The sequence below is a fragment of the Alligator mississippiensis genome, chromosome 9, assembly GCF_030867095.1.
Source record: "Alligator mississippiensis isolate rAllMis1 chromosome 9, rAllMis1, whole genome shotgun sequence".
NCBI classification, from domain to species: Eukaryota; Metazoa; Chordata; order Crocodylia; family Alligatoridae; genus Alligator; species Alligator mississippiensis.
In genome coordinates this window covers 9367988-9389527 of record NC_081832.1, presented here as the reverse complement: position 1 = coordinate 9389527, position 21540 = coordinate 9367988, and the positions used below count along the sequence as shown (strand labels likewise).

General features: G+C 43.1%; 1 protein-coding gene and 1 long non-coding RNA gene across 3 annotated transcripts in view; one reads left to right on the top strand and one right to left on the bottom strand.

Moving 5' to 3' along the window:
• Positions 1-1245: 1245 nt before the first annotated feature.
• RAE1 (ribonucleic acid export 1) lies at positions 1246-15542 on the top strand. Of its 2 annotated transcripts, none has more exons than XM_059713243.1 (12): positions 1246-1352; positions 1560-1656; positions 4583-4687; positions 5169-5261; positions 6690-6776; positions 7874-7960; positions 8270-8359; positions 8693-8800; positions 9620-9726; positions 9809-9884; positions 10465-10659; positions 14248-15542. In XM_059713243.1, exons 2-12 carry the CDS (start codon positions 1567-1569, stop codon positions 14332-14334), a joined length of 1125 nt encoding a protein of 374 aa, XP_059569226.1. In that variant the 5' UTR covers positions 1246-1352; positions 1560-1566; the 3' UTR covers positions 14335-15542. The 2 variants fall into 2 exon arrangements, with proteins under 2 accessions (XP_059569226.1, XP_014465211.1); XM_014609725.3 differs by having other exon boundaries at positions 1247-1352; positions 8270-8341.
• Positions 14360-21540, bottom strand: part of LOC132243425 (uncharacterized) — a 20939-nt gene continuing 13758 nt past the window's right edge. The window contains exon 2 of the long non-coding RNA XR_009455003.1: positions 14360-18532. This is a non-coding gene — a long non-coding RNA (uncharacterized LOC132243425). The remainder of the gene's footprint in view (positions 18533-21540) is intronic.

The following is a 21540-nucleotide window of genomic DNA, read 5'->3' as shown; positions in this document are numbered from 1 at the left end:
AAAACATGTTTAAATTAATGGTTTTAAAGTTCAATCCTATGAGAGGTTACTGGAAATGTGTCGTTGTGATATTTCATGTTCGTTGTGTGTACATCCAAAACAAATACACCAGACAGACAGCTAATTTTTTTCCAACTGCAAACTCTTAAAAACTCAAGATGAGTTTGGAAAGTCAAACTGAGTTATTTTACTTTTGCACATCTCAAGCATAAGGTTTGTGAATGCCACACTACACTAATGCCTGTACCAGTGACTCTCACCCAGGGTGCTGCAGCACCCTAGGGTGCCAGAATATCCTTTCAAGTGTGCTGCAATGGAGTCACACAGTGTTAACACTGTTAGGTTATACAAACAAAATTCGCAAGATAAATCCAGAAATTTAAAAAAGGAATCGAGTGTTAAAAGCATTTTAACCTGTTGTGGCCCAGAAAAATTGCTCTGTTGTTTTCCCATAGTCAAGAAATAGTGAAAACCAAGAGCTGGCATTTTCCAAGAGGTGCTTCTGGTGCCTTGAGCCTAAAAAGGTTGAGCAGCACTGGGCTATCCCCACACTGTGGGCACGTTTGCATCGTCTGGGCCTGGAAGTGACTTGAACCTAAGCCCTGCTCACCTTCATAAGTTCTAACTGAAGGTTTCAGGCACCGTCCTTGGACAAGCTGTCCATATCGAACTGGCAGCCGTATTTGAATTTGAAGTCTGAGTATTTTGTGTCCAGGAAGTATTTAACATCTTGCTTCATTGGAGCCTTCTAGCTCTCGGCAGCTTCCATCTGCCTCCTGAGCCCGACCTGGCCCAGAGAACAGGAGGCCTGCTATGAATAATTTGGGTGATCATTTGCATAAAGCAAGCGGGTCTCTGCACGCAACTCAGGTGGGATCTTTCCTCCAGGGCTTGGCATGAGCGTGACCATCACATGGACCGTACATCTTGGGAAGCCACCGGTTGTGCCGGCCTCCAACCAGCTTCCTGCTTCTCCCATCTGCCATGGCCCGGTTTTGTTTTGGAAATCAAGCGACTAGAGGCACCTCCTCCTTTGACACCCGCCTCCAGTTGTTACCCCAAAACATGGGCTCACATCCCATGCCTCCGCTGCCCTCGGCCACCTCACTTTCCTGCTATGAACCCCCACCTTCCCATCTCTGAAATGGGCCCAAGACAGATGACGCGCGCAGGCGCAGGTAGCAGCCCACGAGCCCCACCTACGTGATCGGTGACACCGCCCCGCCCCGCCCCGCCCCTTGGCGCGCGCGCACGCGCAGTAGGCAGCGGCCTGCGCCGGGACCAACCGCCTGGGTGCGAGCGGGTGGCTGCTCCCCCCTTCCCGCCGGCGGACTCGGCGGCCCGGCTCCAGCGTGAGTCCCGCGCGACTTCCCCCTACGCGAACGGGCCCTGCTGCTGTCACGCGCGGCGGGAGGGGGGATGGTTTAACCCTTGCGCGCGGAGCCCCCGCAGCGTGGTACGGTCCGCTCCTCCCCCCCCCCCCGCGGGGGAATAGGCTCGCCGGCAGAGGGGCTGCGGTGGGATCCCTCCGCCCAGCCCCCTCCCCCTCCCCCCCGCAGGGCCGCCATGAGCCTCTTCGGATCCACCTCGGGCTTCGGCACCGGCGGCACCAGCATGTTCGGCAGCACCGCCGCGGACAACCACAACCCCATGAAGGTAGGGTGGCCGGCGCGCCTGCTCCTCCCCTTGCACGGGCACGTCAGCCCTCCTACCCTTCAGTCCACGCGCCATCGCTCCTGAAGATGCAGATTTTGTTTCCAGGAGACCTTTGATGAGGCCAGCTAGGAAATTACCATTTTTTTTTTTGCAAGCTTTTGGGTGCCCGCGCCCCGTTTTCAGGCTCAGGGGAAATTAAAAGAGGGTAGAAATGGACGTCATTTTGCACGGAGGGAGATGGAGGCGCCTGTTCCTCGGCGGCGTGTGCGAAACTCGAGTTGTTCGCGGAGAGTCCGAACCCACCTGTGGGTTTGCTGCCGGTGCTTTCTTCGGACGGCTTGCCTCGAAATAAAAGGCGGCTGTAAGGGCCCGGTTCTCACGCACTCGCTGTCCGACTTATAGTGAAGAACGTTTCATAGATTTCACAGACGTTAGGGCTGGAAGGGACCTCTGGAGATCATCGAGTCCGGCCCCCCGCCCCAGGGGCAGGAAGTCAGCTGGGGGCAAAGGATCCCAGCGGATGGGTGTCCAAACGTTTCTTAAGAGCCCGGAGTAGGGGCTTGCACTGCCTCCGCGGGGAGTCTGTTCCAGGCCTTGGGGCTCGGACAGCAAAGAGGTTTTCCCTTGTGTCCCGCCTAAAGCGGTCTTGGGGGAGTCTTTGACTGTTGGACCTTGAAATCCCTCGGGGCGCTCTGGCAAACAGGCGTTCCCCCAGATCCTGATGCACCCCCCTTATGTACTTATAGGCAGCCACCAGGTCCCCCCCGTGCCTGCGCTTCTCCAGGCTGAAGAGTCCCGTGGCTCTCAGCCTCTCCTCATGAGGCCTGTTCTCCTGCCCTCTGGTCATGCGCGTGGCTCTCCTCTGCACTCCCTCAAGCTCCTCCACATCCTTTTTTGAACTGTGGAGCCCAAAATTGTATGCACTACTCCAGCTGCGGCCTCACCAAGGCCGAGTACATCCTGGGATTTGCTTGAGAAGCATCTATGGATGCAAGCCAGCATTTTGTTGACTTTACCAGCTGCGAGTTTTTTAACTTATAAAGTAAATTAAAAGATTTATTTGCATTTTTTTCAGTGTACGATAGTGTTCCAGCAAATACTGTAATTTTGAGCTTCTCATATGATAATTCATATGTAAGATCTGGCAATGCTGCTGCCTCCTTCCCTGTTACCGAGAGCTGGCTCAGAGAGCATCTGTCTTCCTGCCTCTGCCAGCTGGACCAGGAAGTGGTTTGTAATTGTACAGGGTGGGTCCGTTTTCATGTCCACCTTAAATGGCACAGTCTGGTTCACCGTCCTGACTGGCATGCTGTGGTGAGGCATGACGAGCTCCTATGCTGCCAGGAAACCCTGGCACCCCAATAGCATTGAGATGTAGTTTGTAAGCATGTTTCTCTTAGCATAGATTAGCCACAGTGGTCGTTAGGGCAGTCTAATTGGGACAGCATGTTATTTCTAGGAACATAAAGGCCCTGACCTTTCAGACAAGATAGGTGTGCAGATGTGTGTGCTGTTATTTGAACTATGGGTGCAGACGGAAGTGACAATTTTCACCTGATCTGGCCACTGAAAACAGTTGATAGCTGTGATCAAACACAAGCACACAGCTACAGACAGCTTCAAAAATGCCTGATTAGGTGAAAATCTGAACCCTCACTGCATGGGGTATCAGGTAAAGACGTTTCAAAATGGAGCGTCTTCTGTAACTTGTGTCTGCTGCCTCCCAGCCTGTCTCTGCTTTCAGAATGGGAGGAGGGAAAGGGAGCGGAGGGAGTTAAATCTGCGGGGCTTTCAGCCCCCCCGGAGGGTGGGGCAGGTGTATTTGAGGCACTCTCAGGTGGGGGGGCTCCAATTTACCCACCCTTCAGCCCCAGCTGGGGAGCCCCAAGAATGAGCTCCCACTGCTGCCTTTTCTCCCTCCCCTTTTAAAAATAGAGGGCTCTGGCAGAGGACCTGGCTGCAGGCTCCCAGCCTGAAGCTAGATTTCCCCTCACCTCCCAGAACCAATAGTAAACTTCTGTTTGGTCCAGGGTAATGCTGTAACTCAGAACACTTTTCAGAAATTGTTCTGAGTTACAGCTGGGAGTTGCACTTCTGTCTGCATCCTATGGCCGCATCCAGACGAGCATGGACGTTTGGTTCTCTGGGGACAAGTAGCGGCAGTGCACCTTGGTCCAGGGAACGCGTGTGCCACATGTGCTTTGGTGCACAGCAAGTTACCCTGGGTGGTAGGGGAGCCTTAACTGCGGGCCTTTCAGGGCTGCAACAGCGGCAGTTCTGCACGGAGCCTGGTCAGCAGCCAGAGCATAGTTCAGGTGGCCTGGCTCCGCTTTTGAGTGGCGCACACTGCCTGTGCACATGCTGCTCTGCTCCTTTTTTTTCCCCTCCACAGGCATTTTTTGGCCCCTGAATATCCAGTGGTCAAAAAAAACCCCGGAAAGAAAGTGGAGCAGAGCACACATGGGCAGCATGCCATTGCAGTGCAAAAAACAACTGACTGTGCGGTATGTGGCACCACAGACGTGTTTGGGGCGCCACATACCATATGGCCGCACTCATCTGGATGTGGCCTATATGTGTCCAAAATGGATTATATTCAGGCTGCTGAATGGGTGGCTGTTTTGTGCACAGCTGGGCAAGTTGCATGTGAAAGGGCGTTGAGATGGGAGGCAAAGAGGAGCAGGGAACTATTGCAGGAACCTTGTTAATCTGTGCACAAGTGATTTCTTCCTCTTGATAAAATCTGCATTGCATTAACATATTTCGGCTATATCTGTCAAAGTAAAATCAAGGTGTATTTTATTGTCAGTTTCTGTATTAATTTTCAGGTGTGCATGTATAAAATTCAGTAGTTCACAGTATGTTTTTGAGTCAACGAGCAAATATTTCTTCAGTGTATCGATATGTGTAACACTTTCTTTTACAGGATATTGAAGTTACGTCTCCACCTGATGACAGCATTTCTTGTTTAGCTTTCAGTCCCCCAACATTGCCGGGTAACTTCCTTATTGCAGGATCCTGGGCAAACGATGTAAGTACTGAATGCCAGAACAGCAAAAGGATTAAGACAACTGATGTGGGAACTAGGTGGAATTTAGATGCAAAGTTGCGAAAGAGTAATCCTGAAAATGCACTCTACCAGCCAAGGTTCCTCGACGTGCGAAGCAAAGCAGCATTGCTTCCAGGTTGTCAGGGCTGAGCAGTTCAGTGGCTCCCCCATTCCTGAGCCATTTGGGATCCTCAACTTAGACATTCTTCAGCTTGTGTCAAGGGACCCCAGTCCAGTAGGTTTTCAATGAGTAGCAGTTGTGTCATTTATTATTGTAAGCCTTTCTTCTCTTACCTGCATCCTCTCCACTCTTTTCATGTCTATTAAAATATGAATTCTTTGTGCTAAATTAAGGGTAAGGTTTTCAAGGGACAGAATGTGCTTCATTTCTGTAACACAATTATGCATTCTTGGTACTCCAAATTAATAGTATTTTAATACATCTGTATCTATGACTCTTTAGGTTCGGTGTTGGGAAGTTCAAGATAGTGGACAAACAATTCCGAAGGCTCAGCAGATGCACACAGGGCCTGTGCTAGACGTGTGTTGGAGTGATGTATGTCCTTCTTTTCAAAAAGTCTCTATCATCAAGGAAATCTATAGCAGTAAAGCCCAAGTATCTTGCATGTGCATCAATTTAAAATGTAGATGCAATCATAGAATGTAACGGCCTTTTGTCATATAAAACAAACCTAAGTTTGCTGGGTTAATTTGGACTTCAGATATGTGCAGATGGAATAGTAGTTTTAAGATGGTGCTAGTGTACAGTTTCATTGTTTTGGTTGAATTTGTCGTTTACATTGTGTTTCCGGCATTAGCTTCTTGTTTCAATTTGATAAGAATTCTACAAAAACAAGATTAGTTTTCTATCAGTATTTAAAATGATGTGGTCCTCATCTGAACAGATAAAAATATCATTAACTTCTCATATACAGTATTTGTAAATGTTGGGGGAATGGCTTATTAACAAGGCCTGTTTGGTTGGGGGGGGGGGTTAAGAGTGCTGCTTGTAAGATGATACTCTTCATATCTAATTTTGAGTATATCAATTTTGTGTGTCCACTCTGCGATTAGAAGAGGCAGAATAGAAGTTATTACAGAAATGCTTAGGATTGAAATGTAATTCTGGTCTGCTCTTTGTTAGTAACAGTCCGTTCAGATGTATGAAAGGTTCAGTGTTTTAGACTGCAGCAGCTCTGCCCACTTCACTCCAGCCTGCAGTGCAGCAGCCCTCTCACCACAAAGAGGCTTGTGCTCCCTGGACATCATCACAGGGGCTGCTGCCCCTGTCAGGGTCCCTCCCGCCTCACCGCTCCAGCGTCGGGTGGGGGCGCGGCCAGATGCTGGCCAGCATTACCCCCTGAGGCAAAGGGGGCAGGAAGAGAGAGGGTTTATTCCCCCTCCCTCCTGCCCCCTGGCACCCCAGCTGGGGTCTGCCTGGTCAGGAATGAGAGGCAGTGGCCAGGGCTGGCAGACCCCAGCTGTGGGCTCCCAGTGGGAGAGGGGACAGAGGGGGGAATAAATCCCGTCCCTGCCCCTTTCGCCTCACAGGGCCATGTCGGGTCAGCGTCTGGCTGTGCCCCTGCCCCTGTTCCGGCTATGGAGCAGAGGGATGGAGCCATCCCTGCTCTCTGGAGCAGACAGCCCAGCCCAGGCCTGAAAAACATGCTGGGATGCTGGGGGACTTGGATTTAACTTGAACCAGGAAGGGGTCTGGGACAGAAATTCCATAAACCGGTTTGACCTCAGTCAGTTAAGTCTGATACCACATTTGACCAACTTTATCTTAAACCAGTTTCAGCCATTTTGAAAGTGGTTTATGTGCACTGAGCTTCTGTTCTGTTACATGTTTAAACCAGTTGCCAATCACTTAAACCAGTTTATTTGCAACTTCTGTCCCTAGCCTTAATGAGTACTGGGTATTACAGACATTAAACTTCGAACTTTATGTGTATGTGAAACTTTGAATGACTTTCTTTTTTAGGACGGGAGTAAAGTTTTTACTGCTTCCTGTGACAAAACTGCCAAAATGTGGGATCTCAACAGTAATCAAGCCATCCAGATTGCACAAGTAAGTAATCTAAAATCTATTTACCTGCAAAGGGAGATTCACTAACACCTTTTTTAATAATAGAAAATCATCATCATCATCATAATAATAATAAATTCTAATAGTGAATGAATATATTACTCAACTTTTTAGCTGACCTTACTAAATGAAGAATCATGTAAGTCATAATGCTAGATAAATTTTAGTATGATAGCTGGAATGCAGGCAATGCAAATCCCACTCTAGGCAAAAGCCCCATATAGCTCATGTGAGAGAGAGCTTCCTTGATGGTTCCTGCAAAAGTGTCCAGCTGCAGTCTAATTCCATTTTTCAGTTACTCGCTCCCCACTGTTGCTTTTCTTTTGTATCCCAGGTGTTCAGTCTTTTATTTTATTGAGATTTAGCCCATGTGCTAAGATGCTAGGAGGACAGGTTCTTCTGTAATTAAGTTTGTTTCCATAAAGGGAACAACTTCATGGGTGTAGTGTTAATAGTCAAGATTCTAACACTTATGTTTAACCTCAGTGCAAATGCTTACTCTCTCCAAGACAAAAATGCTTTGTCTTAGTAATTTAACATGATTAAAATAATGTCTCTGTGTTGTTGTTTTTACCAGCAAGAAGTAAACATGTTTACTCTTTCCATTATAGTTTAGTTATGGTGAAGCAATTCAGGTTTTAATCCTTGATTAGAAATTTTTAGCGATCAATAGTAGGAAATAAATATTTATTGCAATTGCCAACACACAAAGGCACAAATGAAGTTACTTTCCTTAACTTAATACGTGTTGTTGCTCCTGAACACTTTTACTTTAGTGATGAGTTTTTAGAAAAACACTTTCTGTATTCTATGCATGCTGAACACCTCCCATTTCAGTAAAGGAAATGAATTCTTCTAAGTCTCGTTTGGTGGTTCTGTCATTTTAAAGTTTTCACAGTACAATACAGTTCTGATTTGTAGTAGAGAATTTGAAGCATTGTGGCCGGTGTGATAACTTATGTGAACAAACTAGAGGTATGCACAACCAGAATGTTATTCCATGAAGCCATAAAGAGGAAGAGATGTAGGCTGTTGTTTTAAAAAATGTAGATGCATGTGTTTTTTGTATCTGTTTTCAGCATGATGCCCCTGTTAAAACAATCCATTGGATTAAAGCACCAAACTACAACTGCATAATGACAGGAAGTTGGGATAAAACTTTAAAGGTATGATTGCATCGGAGCAAATGGTTTTGTCCTGCAGTATTCTCAATACCGTGTAAAATGGGAATGTATTAAATAAATCTTTCTAGAGTATGCTAATTTGAAAGATTAACCGCAGTGAACATTTCTAGTCCTGAGCTAAGCAAATGGAACTATTCTATCTGACTCTTGTCAGGGGTGAAACAATTTGAAATAGCATTTCTTGCGCTAACTAACCAATCAGTTTTACTACTGCATATGAATATGGTGTATTTGGAGAAGCGTCTGATGACAGATCTTATTTTAAATTCTTTTGTTTCTTGGTTTCTTTAGTTCTGGGATACACGATCACCAACACCTATGATGACCTTACAACTGCCTGAAAGATGTTACTGTGCTGATGTGGTAAGCGAGCAAACTCAGGTATTTGGATATGTGCCCATTAAATGGTTTGAATCCAGCCCAGAGTTGTATTAAATAAAAGTTCTCCATATCAAAATGGTACACTGTTGTTTTGCTTTATTTGAAAGACGTCTATATTTCTGCTGCCTTTGCTGTATCTTTTCTACATAAAAAATGGCTTATAGTCTCTAGTCTCTCTCTCTCCCAGAACTAAAAATCTCATTCCTTTTTCTTACTTTGTTTTTCTTTTCTTATGGATTTGAAGGAGTTAAGTGGTTTGAAAGAGTTAGACATCTTTTTTGTGACAATACCATATTTGAGTCTCTTCCAGCATGCTTCTCGTACCTTCTCCAGGTATACCCCATGGCAGCAGTAGCCACTGCAGAAAGGGGCTTGATAGTTTATCAGCTAGAGAATCAGCCTTCTGAGTTTAGAAGAATAGAATCTCCACTTAAACACCAGGTAAGTAATTACATTTATTATAAGCTCATTTGTGCAGTGTATCAGATGGTACTACAGACTTTTTTTTAAATATAAAAAGACCAATATTATTTTGATGCAATCCTTATAATTCTATGTAGTTTGTGCTTTGCTTTAATTTTTGTTAACTCAATGATTTGTTTTGTGAAAAGAGAAAAACATGTTATCATTACTTAAAATTACTTCCTTTTTTCCAGTCCAGATTTACTTTGCCTAAAATAATTTGAGTGGTTGTTCTTAAGGTTAGGATCCATTAAATACTTTCTTTTATCATAGTTATTTGATAAGTTATTTTGAAACAGTTGAATAGTAAACTTTAGTTCGGCGTAATGGGGCAGATCTAACAAGTATTTACATGCAGTTTTGGTTGTTCTTCCTGATAGCACTTAGACTATACCTTTAACTTGACAGAATGGCATGGAATTGAGTAGCAAGACATTATTCCAGAAAGCGGGACTTGATAGTGTTTTATTAGAATTAGTCTTTTCATGTATAGCAGGGAGAACAAGATTTAAAGTCTTTCCAAAGTCGTCGGATCATCTACTTTACATAAGTTTTGTGCACATGTAATGTTTTGGTGAAAGGAGAATTTTGTGCGTCTAACATTTCTTCATTATGTTTAAAAATGTAAGATTCTAAAGTCATAGCGTTTTGAAGGGGGTTTGACTCACTTTTCAGTGTTATACGTAACTTTTTGAGTAGGTATTATATATGCAGCATTTTGTGTTCTCACAGACGCTGTTTAGAAAATCTGGTTCTCAGTCTCCTTTCTAAAATGCTCTGTATTTTCCTCAAATGTAGCATCGCTGTGTTGCTATTTTTAAAGACAAAGTCAACAAACCTACTGGATTTGCCCTTGGAAGTATTGAAGGAAGAGTAGCTATTCACTATATCAACCCCCCCAATCCGTAAGTAGTTTTTTAAACCATGTAGTATTCGCTGCATTCATTGAAATCAAGAACATTTATAATGAAATACTTTTCTTTTAAGAGCCAAAGATAACTTCACTTTTAAATGTCATCGCTCCAATGGAACAAACACATCAGCACCTCAGGATATTTATGCTGTAAGTATTCAACCCATTTAACTTAATTATTTTCAATGAAGTTAAAAGATATTTTTTCAGGTTGTATAATTTTATATCCAATCTACGATGAAGTTTTTGTTTTCTTGACCTTTTGTGCTTAGAGACTTCTTCCTTTTATATTTAAAGGAAAAAAAATGTCACATGCAATAAAGAAAAAAAAGAGTACGTGGAATATTACAGACTTGCAAAGAAATCTTTGCCTCTACTTTCTGTTAAACCTTTTTAAGATAAAGCATTTAATATACCCATCTATATCTGTGCCTTTGTCTATGGAAAAACCTGCTGGTCTGTAAGGACTTATTAAGTACCAAGAGAGTTAACGTGTTTTCTGTAATGGGAGTGCATATGTATAGGTGGTTCAAAACAACATGTGATTTTTGTGGGGGGTTTTTTAATTCTGTTTTAAAGCACTACAAAAAATCAGCTAGCCTTAATTGCATTATATTAATTTACATATAAAAGGCCTGGGTTCTCTGAGTATGCAGTGCATATACTGTGAAGTAGATGTGTCCCAGTCTATATAATTAGCTGTCTTACATAATCTTACACTATTCTGTAGGTAAATGGGATAGCGTTTCATCCTGCCCATGGCACCCTTGCAACTGTAGGATCTGACGGTAGATTCAGCTTTTGGGATAAAGATGCACGAACAAAGCTAAAAACATCAGAACAACTAGATCAGGCAATATCTGCCTGTTGTTTCAACCACAATGGAAATATCTTTGCCTATGCTTCCAGTTATGACTGGTCAAAGGTAAGAAAGGTTATGTTTCTATTGGCAGTTGACAGTTAAGACAACCATCATTCAGTAGGTCATTGCATCTGGAGGTCTCAGAGTCCTGTGCAGGTACTTTTGAAACATTGCAAATGTAAGTGAGGTTTTGGGATCACTGTAGTCAGCTTTCAGATGTAACATAGGCAGTATCAATGCAAAGTTGTTTAGGCCAAGAAGTTGTGGCCAGCTGAAGTGGTAGTGGGGATTTGGATAAACAGAACGTTACTTGATTTGGAAATTGTCTGACATGCGAGTGCTAACATACCTGCTCCTACAAGGAGTGCTGTGGGATTATGCATGCATCAGTTTTAACTGCAGCGTAACTCTTCCACAAAAAAAACAACCCAGGCAAAACCTGTCTTGTGTTCCCAATTTATTATTAAACCAGTGGATTTGCACTTTGTACTGAATATACAGTACCATTTGCCACAGTTTCTTGGTGATGGTTAAGATCTTTCCTCCAAGACCTGACTCAGAAGTAAGCCAACCAGATGTACTAACTTGTCCTCTTTTTTTTTTTTAATGCAAACAAACCCTTAATAATATAAAAAAGGACTGATTGAAATTTTAACTTGTTCTAGTAGGTTGATTTATAGGGCTGTGCAAAATGGAAGCATTTTGTTTCGACCAGCATTTCGACAGAACAGTGTTTCATTTTGACTTTGGTTTTGAGTGGAACCGGCTGTTTCGTTTTGTTCCGTTGAAACGTTTTGCCGTTTTGACCCTGTTTCGACGTTTCGCCCATAGACTATAACGGGGAAGGTCGAAGCAGGCTATAACTTTGTCATTTCTGGCCAGATTTGGATGAAACTTGCAGAAACGGTAGCCCCTTCTGAGGGCATGATGCGTGCCAAGTTTCAAGAAGATAGGTGTATGGGGTTCGGAGAAACTGCACCCCAAAATCTTGAGAGCAAAACTCATGTCATGTATGTGTTAAGCCACAGTGGGGTCAAAACTGCAGGCATGCTAGCCCCTGCTGAGGCAACAAAGCCTACTAACTTTCAAGGAGATACGTGCAGAGGGGTTGGAAAAACTGCACCCCAAAATCCTGAAAGCAAAGCTCATGTCATGTGTATGTGTTAAGCCACAGCGGGGTCAAAACTGCAGGCTTGCTAGCCACTCCTGAGGCCATGAAGCCTACCAAGTTTCAAGATTGGTGCAGGGGGTTTGGGAGGGACTGCACCCCATATTCTTGAAAGCAAAGCTCATGTCACATGTATGTGTTAAGCCACAGTGGGGTCAAAACTGCAGGGTGGTAGCCCCTGGTGAAGCTACAAAGCCTGCCAAATTTCAAGGTGATAGGTGCAGGGGTTTGGGGGGAACTGCATCTCAAGCTGCTGACAGGCAAAACTCATGATATAGATGACACTGTGTGTGTTGAAGGCGCAGCGGGCTGTAAACTGCAGGGGTCGTGGCCCCTGCTGAGGCCACAAAGCCTGCCAAGTTTCAAGATCGGTGTAGGGGTTTGGGGGAAACTGTACCTCAAGCTGCAGACAAGCAAAACTTGTGACATGGGTGCTTGTGCAACTGTGTCTGTCTTGGGGCACATTTGGGGGGGACTACTGCAGGCCTGGCTGCTAAGCTACTGTGTTACCAGTTACCAATTAATCATGATTCACTCAGGGACCAGCTCAATACGCAGGACCTAGGTACTACATAATGACTTAACAAGCATGGATTAACACCTACAAAACCACCAAGAGGAGGAAAGAATCAATACAAACAATCAGCTGCCCCAAGACAAGAGACAGTTAGTTGCACAAGCACCCATGACACAAGGTTTGCCTGTCAGCAGCCAGAGGTGCAGGGCCCCAGAACCCCCTGCACCGATCTCCTCCACAGCTGGCAGGCTTCGTGGCTGCAGCAGGGGCCATCATCCCTGCAGCTGTCACCCTGCTGCGCCTGAACGCACACACTGTCACCCATGTCATGAGTTGTGCTTGTCCGCAGCTAGAGGTGCAGCTTCCCCCCAACCCCTGTACTTATCTCCTTGAAACTTGGCAGGCTTTGTGGCCTCAGCAGAGGCTAGCATTTCTGCAGTTTTGACCCTGCTGTGACTTAACACATACACATGACATGAGTTTTGCTTTCAGGATTTTGGGGTGCAATTTCTCCAAAACCCCTGCACCAATCTCCTTGAAACACGGCAGGCTTTGTGGCCTCAGCAGGGGCTAGCATGCCTGAAGTTTTGACCCTGCTGTGGCTTAACACACATGACACAAGTTTGGCTCAAGATTTTGGGGTGCAACTGGGAGTAACAAGGAACAATGGTCATAAGCTGACTGAGTAGATTCAGGCTAGACATCAGGAGGCACTACTTCACAGTCAGGGTGGCTAGGAGCTGGAACCAACTTCCAAGGGAAGTGGTCCTCACCCCTACCCTGGGGGTCTTCAAAAGGAGGTTTGATATCACCTAGCCAGGGTCATTTGACCCCAGCATCCTTTCCTGCCCATTGCAGGGGGTCGGACTTGATCTGCTTAGATCCCTTCCGACCCGACCAATTATGAACATGCAGCCAGTGCCCAGCCCCTGGAGCACATGGCAGTCTTTCAAGACTCCCATGTGCTCCAAAAGCTGGGAGCACCCCTCAGCTGATTGGGGCTCCCAACCAGGAAATGCACCACGTGTTTCTGCAGCCGGGAGTCCTGGTCAGCTGATTGGAGTGCGTCAGGGAGCATAAGGAGGACAAGCTTGCTACTTGACAGTACAGAGGGGTTGGGCTACCTCTGCACTGACAGCATGGCACAATGGGATCTGATGTGGGGTCCCCCAGTTGCATCTACTGCCATGCACACGTGGCACAATATGTACATGGCAGCACAGGCAATAGTTGGGATCTCGCATCAGGTCCCATTGTGCCTTTAACATCTGTCAGGGGCCTAAATTTCAGTAGTGTATTTGCCATGTAAGGCATTGTCTCCTTTCTTGAGCCGTTAGTCTGTTGGGTAAATGAAAGTCCATAACTTTTCAAATTTACACCATTGTATTGGTACAGTTGTATATGAGTGCCTGAATAAGAGAGATCCAGATGCTGAAACAGAGCCATGTTGTCATTAATGAGTTAAAATCTACACACATTTGAAACAAGTTAATTGTGTTGGTGTTGCAATGGGTTTGCATTCTGAGCACATTTTTATATATAAGTGAGCATTGCTACCTTGATATATTCGTCTCCATAATACTTTTCCCATCCAGTGTACATGCAAACAACAGTAAATATGTAAGTGTATGTGGGACTTCAACTTAGTTTATGAAAATCGATTTGTCTGAAAAAGCAAAGAATGTAATGTGAAACTGGTTCCTTGTATAAAAGTTTAGCTAAAAATAAGTAATGTTAAAAGTTGACTTTCAGAGAGAACTGTTTATAAATATAGCGCACATCTACTAGTAGTACTTCTCAAGAGTTGCCTGGGAAGTCTGCTGTTTAAAGGTCTGTGTTTTTAAAATGTAACCTCTTCCTAAATTCAACTGACGGGATGTTTGGCTTATTGTAACTGGATTCTTTTTTTTGTTTGGTTGTTTTTCTCTGAATTTAAATAAATGCAGCTTACTTTCTCCTGTTTCAGGGCCATGAATTTTATAATCCACAAAAGAAGAACTATATTTTTCTGCGTAATGCAGCAGAAGAGTTAAAGCCTAGGAATAAGAAGTAGTGAGTACAATTCTGACTGGTGTTACAATACTGCTCTTCTGCCATTTGTGCCCCTACAGTTGTCAGTCAGTTTTGGATCACTAACATTTAGCAGGAACTATTAAAAAAAAAAAAAAAAAAGATGCCAAGTGTATTGAGTTGCCGGAGAACATCTTTTGAATTGTGTACAGGAGTGTCAGATAAGTGCATGATTGTGCCACAGTCTGTTACAGCGCAGTAATATATTTGCTGCAGAATCTCTAAATTTCAAGACCTGCATTTCTGCTTCTAGAAATACAAGGATATCTGTCCATAGTCTATCTGTCCATAGTCTTTTACTAGTACTGTAATAAAATATGTTCATTGCAGTATTTCTGCAAAATTACACACATACTGTGCTTTTTGTAATCATTATGGAATTAGGAATAATTTCTTGAAATTTAGGGTTTTCGCTGGATTCTTATTGTAATACAGATGCACTATCTACTGTATGTCGAGGAGAAATGCCTTGCAAAATCTTTCCTGCTCTTTCTTCCCCCCCACCCCCACAACCCCCTTCAGATTTTTGGTAGTTGTGTAGGTGGCCAATAGTAGTGACAGAGACCCAAGATGGACTTGGTGGGCACTATTCACATTCCCCATTCTCTAAAGGTGCCCTTCAGTCCCGACCTACAAACACCTTTGCTTGTCCCAGTTCCAAGTGAAGCCTGCCAGTTATGCCAAGTGGCATAGTCCAGCAATGTGAGCAAACCACTAAAGGGGGGAGAAGGTGTGACCACCAAACTGATGTTCACTTGTGGCCTAAACTGTTTTCTAATCGGTATCGGTAGAGTTAAAAGGCTGCCATTTTAACTCCCTGAATCACCGATTGCCCCGTAACATTTTTGGGCTTCAGTAAGTTCTTTTGTATTTAATAGCAGGTAGCTTATGGGTTACATCCCTGATTTAACAGTGCTGTGAAGCTAATCAGCGTGAGGGGTTTTTTTCCTGACTTAAATCTTCCGCTGTTTACTTTTAACTGACTAGATGTACACATGCCAAAGTTTTCTTTTTAGAGTTGAATGCTTATTCCTGTTAAGTATTATTTTCAAAACTAAAAATGGGGCTAGCATGTAGAGAAAGACCTGTTTATTGTAAAAGAAATTTTAAAAATTTCTGTAAAACCTTATGTTGTAACGCTTGTGATTACTGATTCATGCTAAGTTTAAAATAAATTTTTTATTAAATGTTTTTGCATATTCGGTAGTTTTCTTTGTGCTTTAATAACAATATATTAGACAGGTGTGTTTGTGTTGCACTTCCAAAAGTGGTGTCTTGGCTTTTCGTTGTAATTTCAGGTTTATTTTCTAAAAATAAAACAATATATGATGGGACAGAAAATATCCTGAGCTGGATTTCTAACTCATTTTCCACTTACTGTTGCATTATGAATCATTCCTGTGGTTTTGACTTAAAAAATTAAAAGATGTAATGTTAAATATAAAAGCCTTTTGTCTTTATAGAATGCATCAAGTTCATAGCTATCACAACAGCCAAACACCTGACAAGTTGCACTGAGTACAACTGGATCATGCTATTATCAAAATTTCTAGCTTTACTTAGCTCATTCACACTAGTGTTGGTACTTGGGTATGCAGTGTTCACTAGAAGGTGCCAGGTCCTTCTACTCTGCACTTCTGTCTGGTCCTCGTTTTCAAGTGCACACACCGGAGTAGTTTCTCACTTTTATTTTGCAATAGAGAATTTCCATCTGTTCCAGCAATGACTGGTCATCTGCTTTTAAAGTTCCTTTATGGTTTTGTTGAAAATTATTTTTAAGGTTGCTTGTGTGTTCTGGTTGTTTTGCTGTAATCTTTGGCTGCAAGTATGTTTTTCCAGTCAAAGAAATGTTATGAATACTGTACCAATAAGCCACTCATAAGCAAAAGGTGAAGAGGGTGGAGTTTTTCTGGGGGGAGGGAGGGGGTTGATAGTTTTTATTTTGACTTCTGGGACTAGGGTTAGGGTTTTCACTAGCAGTGAAAATTCCCTTTGCTTGGCTGCTTAGTTGCATGTTAATTCATTAAACATTCTTCCATGGGGAAATTGAGTCCTTTTGATCTGTCAGCAAAGGCTCATAAATATTTAGCCATTGCACTTATTATTCAGGCTAATTTTAGAAAGAAACATTTTAATTACATATTTGGGCATTTTGTTATGCTGAATATGTTCAACTAGAAAGACAAAAAATCAGGCTTCAAACTGACTTGTTTTCTATTACTTTAGTTAGTCTGTAAGGTGCAAATCTACCCTGCTTTCCACTTGATTTGAGACTAAGATGGCTAACTACATCTTCGTTTTCCATTACCCAAGTTAGAAAAATGCATTGACAGTTTGTGGCTATTGAAGTGTTGTGGGTCATCTAGATTACTCACAGTAGGTTTTCTGCTTCATCAAAAGTCATGGAAAAACATGAGCTCTTATTCATATATTTCTCCATGTTATGCATTCAGGAGACATGCTTATTACGGTAATCCTTTTCAGTTTTGACTGGAGACGAATGCTTAGAACCTGCTGTTGTTGTCTTGGGCCCATCTACACATTGCATCTATTGCACAATTACTTGATTTAATTGCACCATTAATTTAGATTGACTACATGTGCACATTAGCTATGCCACCTTAAAAGGACCAACCAGTTATAAAGTTATTGCTGGAAAATGTGTAGTAACTTAAAGCTGGATGAAAACCAGCTATAAATTTGCACGTGTAGCCTGTACCCCTGCAGCTTGGAGATTATAGCTCCAAGTGGGACACAGTTGGGGCTGCAAACTGTGTCAGCTGTGGGACTCACAGCCGCAGGTGCTTACTCTTTGCCAGTGCAGGGGGGGTAGGATTTAGGACTGTCTCATACCAGCAATAAGGTGTGATGGGATCTTATGCTGGATCCCACAATCGTGCCTCCTGCCGTACACATGTAGCAGGCAGCAGGCACAATTGTGTGGATCACACATTAGATCCCATTGCACCTTCACCTGCATGTGTAAAGGAGGCCTTAGACATTTCAACTCTATTTTGTTGTATAAAATTCACCTTTTTAAAGAATGACTCGTTTTAAATTGCTCAAATTCTAGCAGAAGAAATATCGTTAGGGACACAAGGCTGCCCAATTAAGACAATTTCACAGATTGTAAGGCTGAAAGGGACCTCAGAACATCATCGTGTCCAGGTCCCTGCACCAAGCACAAAAGACAACTGGGGGTCAGGTGACCCCGGTGAGGTGGCTGTCCAGTCTCCTCTTGAAGATTTCCAGGCTAGGTGATTGCACCACATCTGGAGGGAGTTTATTCCACAGTCTGGACAGCCTAGCTGATTCAGGCTCAACATTAGGAAAAACTTCTTCAGTCTTCCAGGAGGTTGTGGCCATTACTCATGGTTTTCCCCTCGGGTGCCCTGGTGAACGGTTGCAGCCTTTCCTCATCTGGCTTGCCTTTTAAGACTGATCATACAGATGGCTCTTCTTTGGACTCTCTCGAGCTTGTCCTTGTTAAAGTGTGGTGCCCAGAACTGGACATAGTACTCCTCCGCACTGGTGAGACCGCAGCTGTAGAGCGGAAGAATCGCCTCCTTGGTTTTGCTGGAGAGGCATCAATTGTTGCATGGCAGAGTCTTATTTGCCCTACTGGCTGCAGCATCGCACTGCCAGCTCATATTCATTCTGTGGTCTATTATTACCCCCAGGTCCCTTTTATTCGTGGTGCTGGTCAGTTTGGTACCGCCAAGCCTGTAGGTGTGTAGTGTGTTGTTTGTCCCAAGGTGGAGCACTTTGCATTTCTCAACGTTGAACTTCATCAGATTCCAGTCTGCCCAACTTGTTTGCCTGTCTAGGTCCGCCTGTAACGAGCCTATCTTTAAGCATGACCACGCTTTCCCATAACTTGGTGTCATCTGTGAACCTGCCCAGTGTACTCTTCACCCCCACATCCAAATCATTAATAAAGATGTTGAAAAGTACTGGACTGAGTACCAACCCCTGCTGCCCACTTCTCACCAAGATGACATGTGTCCATTCACTATGACTCTGGGTTGTATCCTGCAGCCAGTTTCTCACCCGACTGTGGGAGTTAAGCCAAAATTCTCCAATTTTCTTGCGAAGACATCATGGGATACCAGATCAAAGGCCCTTTGGAAGTCTAGGTATACAATGTCAACTTGCACACTTGTATCCAGGTGGCGAGTTATCTGGTAATAAAAGGAGATGAAGTTGGTAAGGCAAGACCTACCCATGACGAAGCCATGCTGACTGTCATTCAGAATCCAACCTTCTGCAAGATTCTCACGGATAGACTCCTTGATGAACTTTTCTTGGATTTTCCCTAGGATGGAAGTTATGCTGATTGAAGGGAAAATCTGAGGGGAAAAAAGCTATAAAAACTAGGGGATGGACTATCTATGGAAAATCTATCTACCTGTTGCCATACAAAAAGGTTAAAGTAGGTTTGTAAAAATAAAACAGTTGGCATAAAAACTTCACAGGCTTGCTTTCTGTTCTACCTATATTTTACTTGACTTCCCTATACAAATAGCTACTTGATTCACGCAAACTAAATATCTGGCACGCTAAAATGCACATGCAATTCACATGTGAAAGCATAGCAACTGTGCAAATTAGTTTGTGTATTTTGCAGATGCAGTTTTATGCCAATTGTTTTAAAAGGTTGGTTTTTGGTAGGGTGATATGTACGTAAGAAGTTCATGGCGGTGTAAAATATTGAAAGGGTATCTTATCATAAGCTATCCGTAATGATTACACTTGAAGTACCAAAGCAGTTTTCCTGCATCTCGTACAAGGGATATAGGCTAATGGTGTCAAATATGCTGGCAGTAGAGCCAGACAGATCTTTATATCTTTAACAGATATTTATCTGAACCTCACGTTGGTGATTGCACTGAAGTGCAAGTTGCCTCCTAGGAAGTATGGCAGTACCTGAATGCTGTGAATTAGAGCTGGTCTTAAAACTGCCATTTTTTTCCAGTATCTGAGTTTCTCATGAGAATTTTTTATCTTTTCAGTGAAAAAAAATAAATGTCTACGGGAGGCCAAACAGCTTAGCAAAAGAGAATTGTTTGCCCCTCTCTGGTCCCTTCTGAACTTGCATATTGACTAGATTTTGCCTAGAACGGCTGCCAGCAAAGGGAAAACGACTAGGGTCGCATTCCTGGGTCCAAGTTTGATCGTGGAAGTCTTGTGCCCCATAATCGCTTTGCTGAAATTCCACATCATTGTCAGTCCTGGTTCAGCTCTGCCCTTGTTCAGCAGCTCTAACCAGTGGCAACAGAATGCTAGTAACGACAAGGCATTAGGAACCATATCAAACCCTGCTCACAAAAATCTGTGCCCTCCAGTGCTTAAAATTATAGCAGACATTTCCACCTTCTGTCTAATAATTCTCTCACTGTTGTTGCTAGTGGAGTTGAGCCAGTACTAGCAACAGAAAGAAATATTAGGTGGAACATCTTATCGTGTTCTTTGGTCTGTTCTTTCACTTCTGCCTCTGGCTAGATGTGGTTAAAAGCTATTGAGGTAAAATATCAATTGGGTATGAAATCTGTTCCCAGCCACTCGGGTCTTTTCTTGAGTAGTCTAAACACCGTGATTTCGGCAGTTTCGTAATTATACGGTCATTCTGAATAAATTATTTATTTAAAATATTACTACAGCCAAATTGCGATTTCAGAAAGTTGACTAAGCTGTAAGGTAAGTTGCACCCCACTATGTTACTTTGCTGATTCATTCTCTGGGTTTTCTCACCTTGCCTAGACGGAGCGCCTAGTAAAAATGTGTGATTTAATTTAAACCTATTGCTGCAAATCTCTGTCCATGCCAGAAGATGGCACCATTGATGGGTCTTTCAGGAAAGCTTTAAACATGGTAACCGATGACTACAGCATGCAAACCGAGCTTCATCTTAAAAGTTTCTGAGTTGAGCAGTGCAAATAGAGTATCTCTTATATTTTTAATGTTGAAGTGCAGTGAACAGAGGACTATTTTTCATTCTTATTTTTCGTGGTAAATTAATACACTTGAATATGTTTCCTAATTTGTTTGTTTTTTGGTTTGATTTTTCAGAATTCCCTGTGGAGTCAGGACCACCAACTCCATTTGTCCCTCAAGATTTTTTTTGTTTTTTTCTTTATATGTATAAAGATTTTTAGTCACTAAGCCACTGCTTTCAGACTCTTACTTACCAGTGCTTAGCAATTGACCGCTCTCAACATTGTTCTTTGCTAGCACACGTACAACATTTGATAAAAGGAAATGCAAATTCATAAGCAGCCCATTACTTTGTCCTACCATTATACTTTAGGCAATTAAGTTATTCAGGTAGGAGAGAGAAAAGAAAGCCACCAAGGAAAGTCTTCATGGAAAAGCCAGATTACTGCATAAAGTATAGAGATAATACTTCACCAAGAAAAGCACCCTCTTTTTGAGGCCAGAGTATAAAAAAATAATGTGAAGACACTATGCTTTCTTCCAATTAAAACTTAGGTCTTGATATGTTTTTGGCCATTCAAGAAATGACCATTCAAGAAAGCAGCTTTTTCTCTAACAAGAGGGGTTAGATCTGTCATACTGGCTTAACTCAGTTTAAGCAACTATATTTTGGCTGCACTCTTCTAAGCTACTGTAATGTCTCATTGAAATTGGTGTAGTTTTGTAATGTGCCCTGCTGCCCTTCTCTCCAAAATACTGCTCTGGAATATTTAAATAACCTATACTATTACGGTGCAGATCTGTTTCCTGGACCACTTGGGCTTTAATATTAGAAATAAAAAAAGTAATGAAGCTTACTGAATAGTAAATGGCCTCCCATTTGAGTCTTCTAAATTTGATCAGGAAAAACTGGAGGCCAAGCAATAGAATCTTAGAATAAAGGAGTCCTGATATGGGAATTGTGGCATTTCCTCTGAATTCCCCAAATAGGGCATCATGTGCAACTTTCCTATTTTTGGAGGGGAATTCATCATCTCCGGATTCTGCAAAATCATCCCTGACAGGCTGGCCCGTATCTCTCAGTACTAAACATACTCTTGTCGAGCGATTTCATTCATAGTGCATTTGAAAGGGATAGTTTACACCAAGGGAGAAGGTGTTTTTGTTTGAAATTCCCAAAGAGGATGCCTCTGCTTCCTGTACAAAAGATACATTTCCCTTTTATGCAAATTAGAAGAGATTTTATTCTGGCCAC

Excerpts from the sequence above, each read along its gene's own strand:
- RAE1 (XM_059713243.1), top strand. The coding sequence starts at position 1,567 with ATGAGCCTCTTCGGATCCACCTCGGGCTTCGGCACCGGCGGCACCAGC. Across the intron at positions 5,262-6,689 it reads TAGACGTGTGTTGGAGTGAT|GACGGGAGTAAAGTTTTTAC; the intron begins GTATGTCCTTCT and ends TTTCTTTTTTAG. Across the intron at positions 8,360-8,692 it reads TGGTAAGCGAGCAAACTCAG|GTATACCCCATGGCAGCAGT; the intron begins GTATTTGGATAT and ends TACCTTCTCCAG.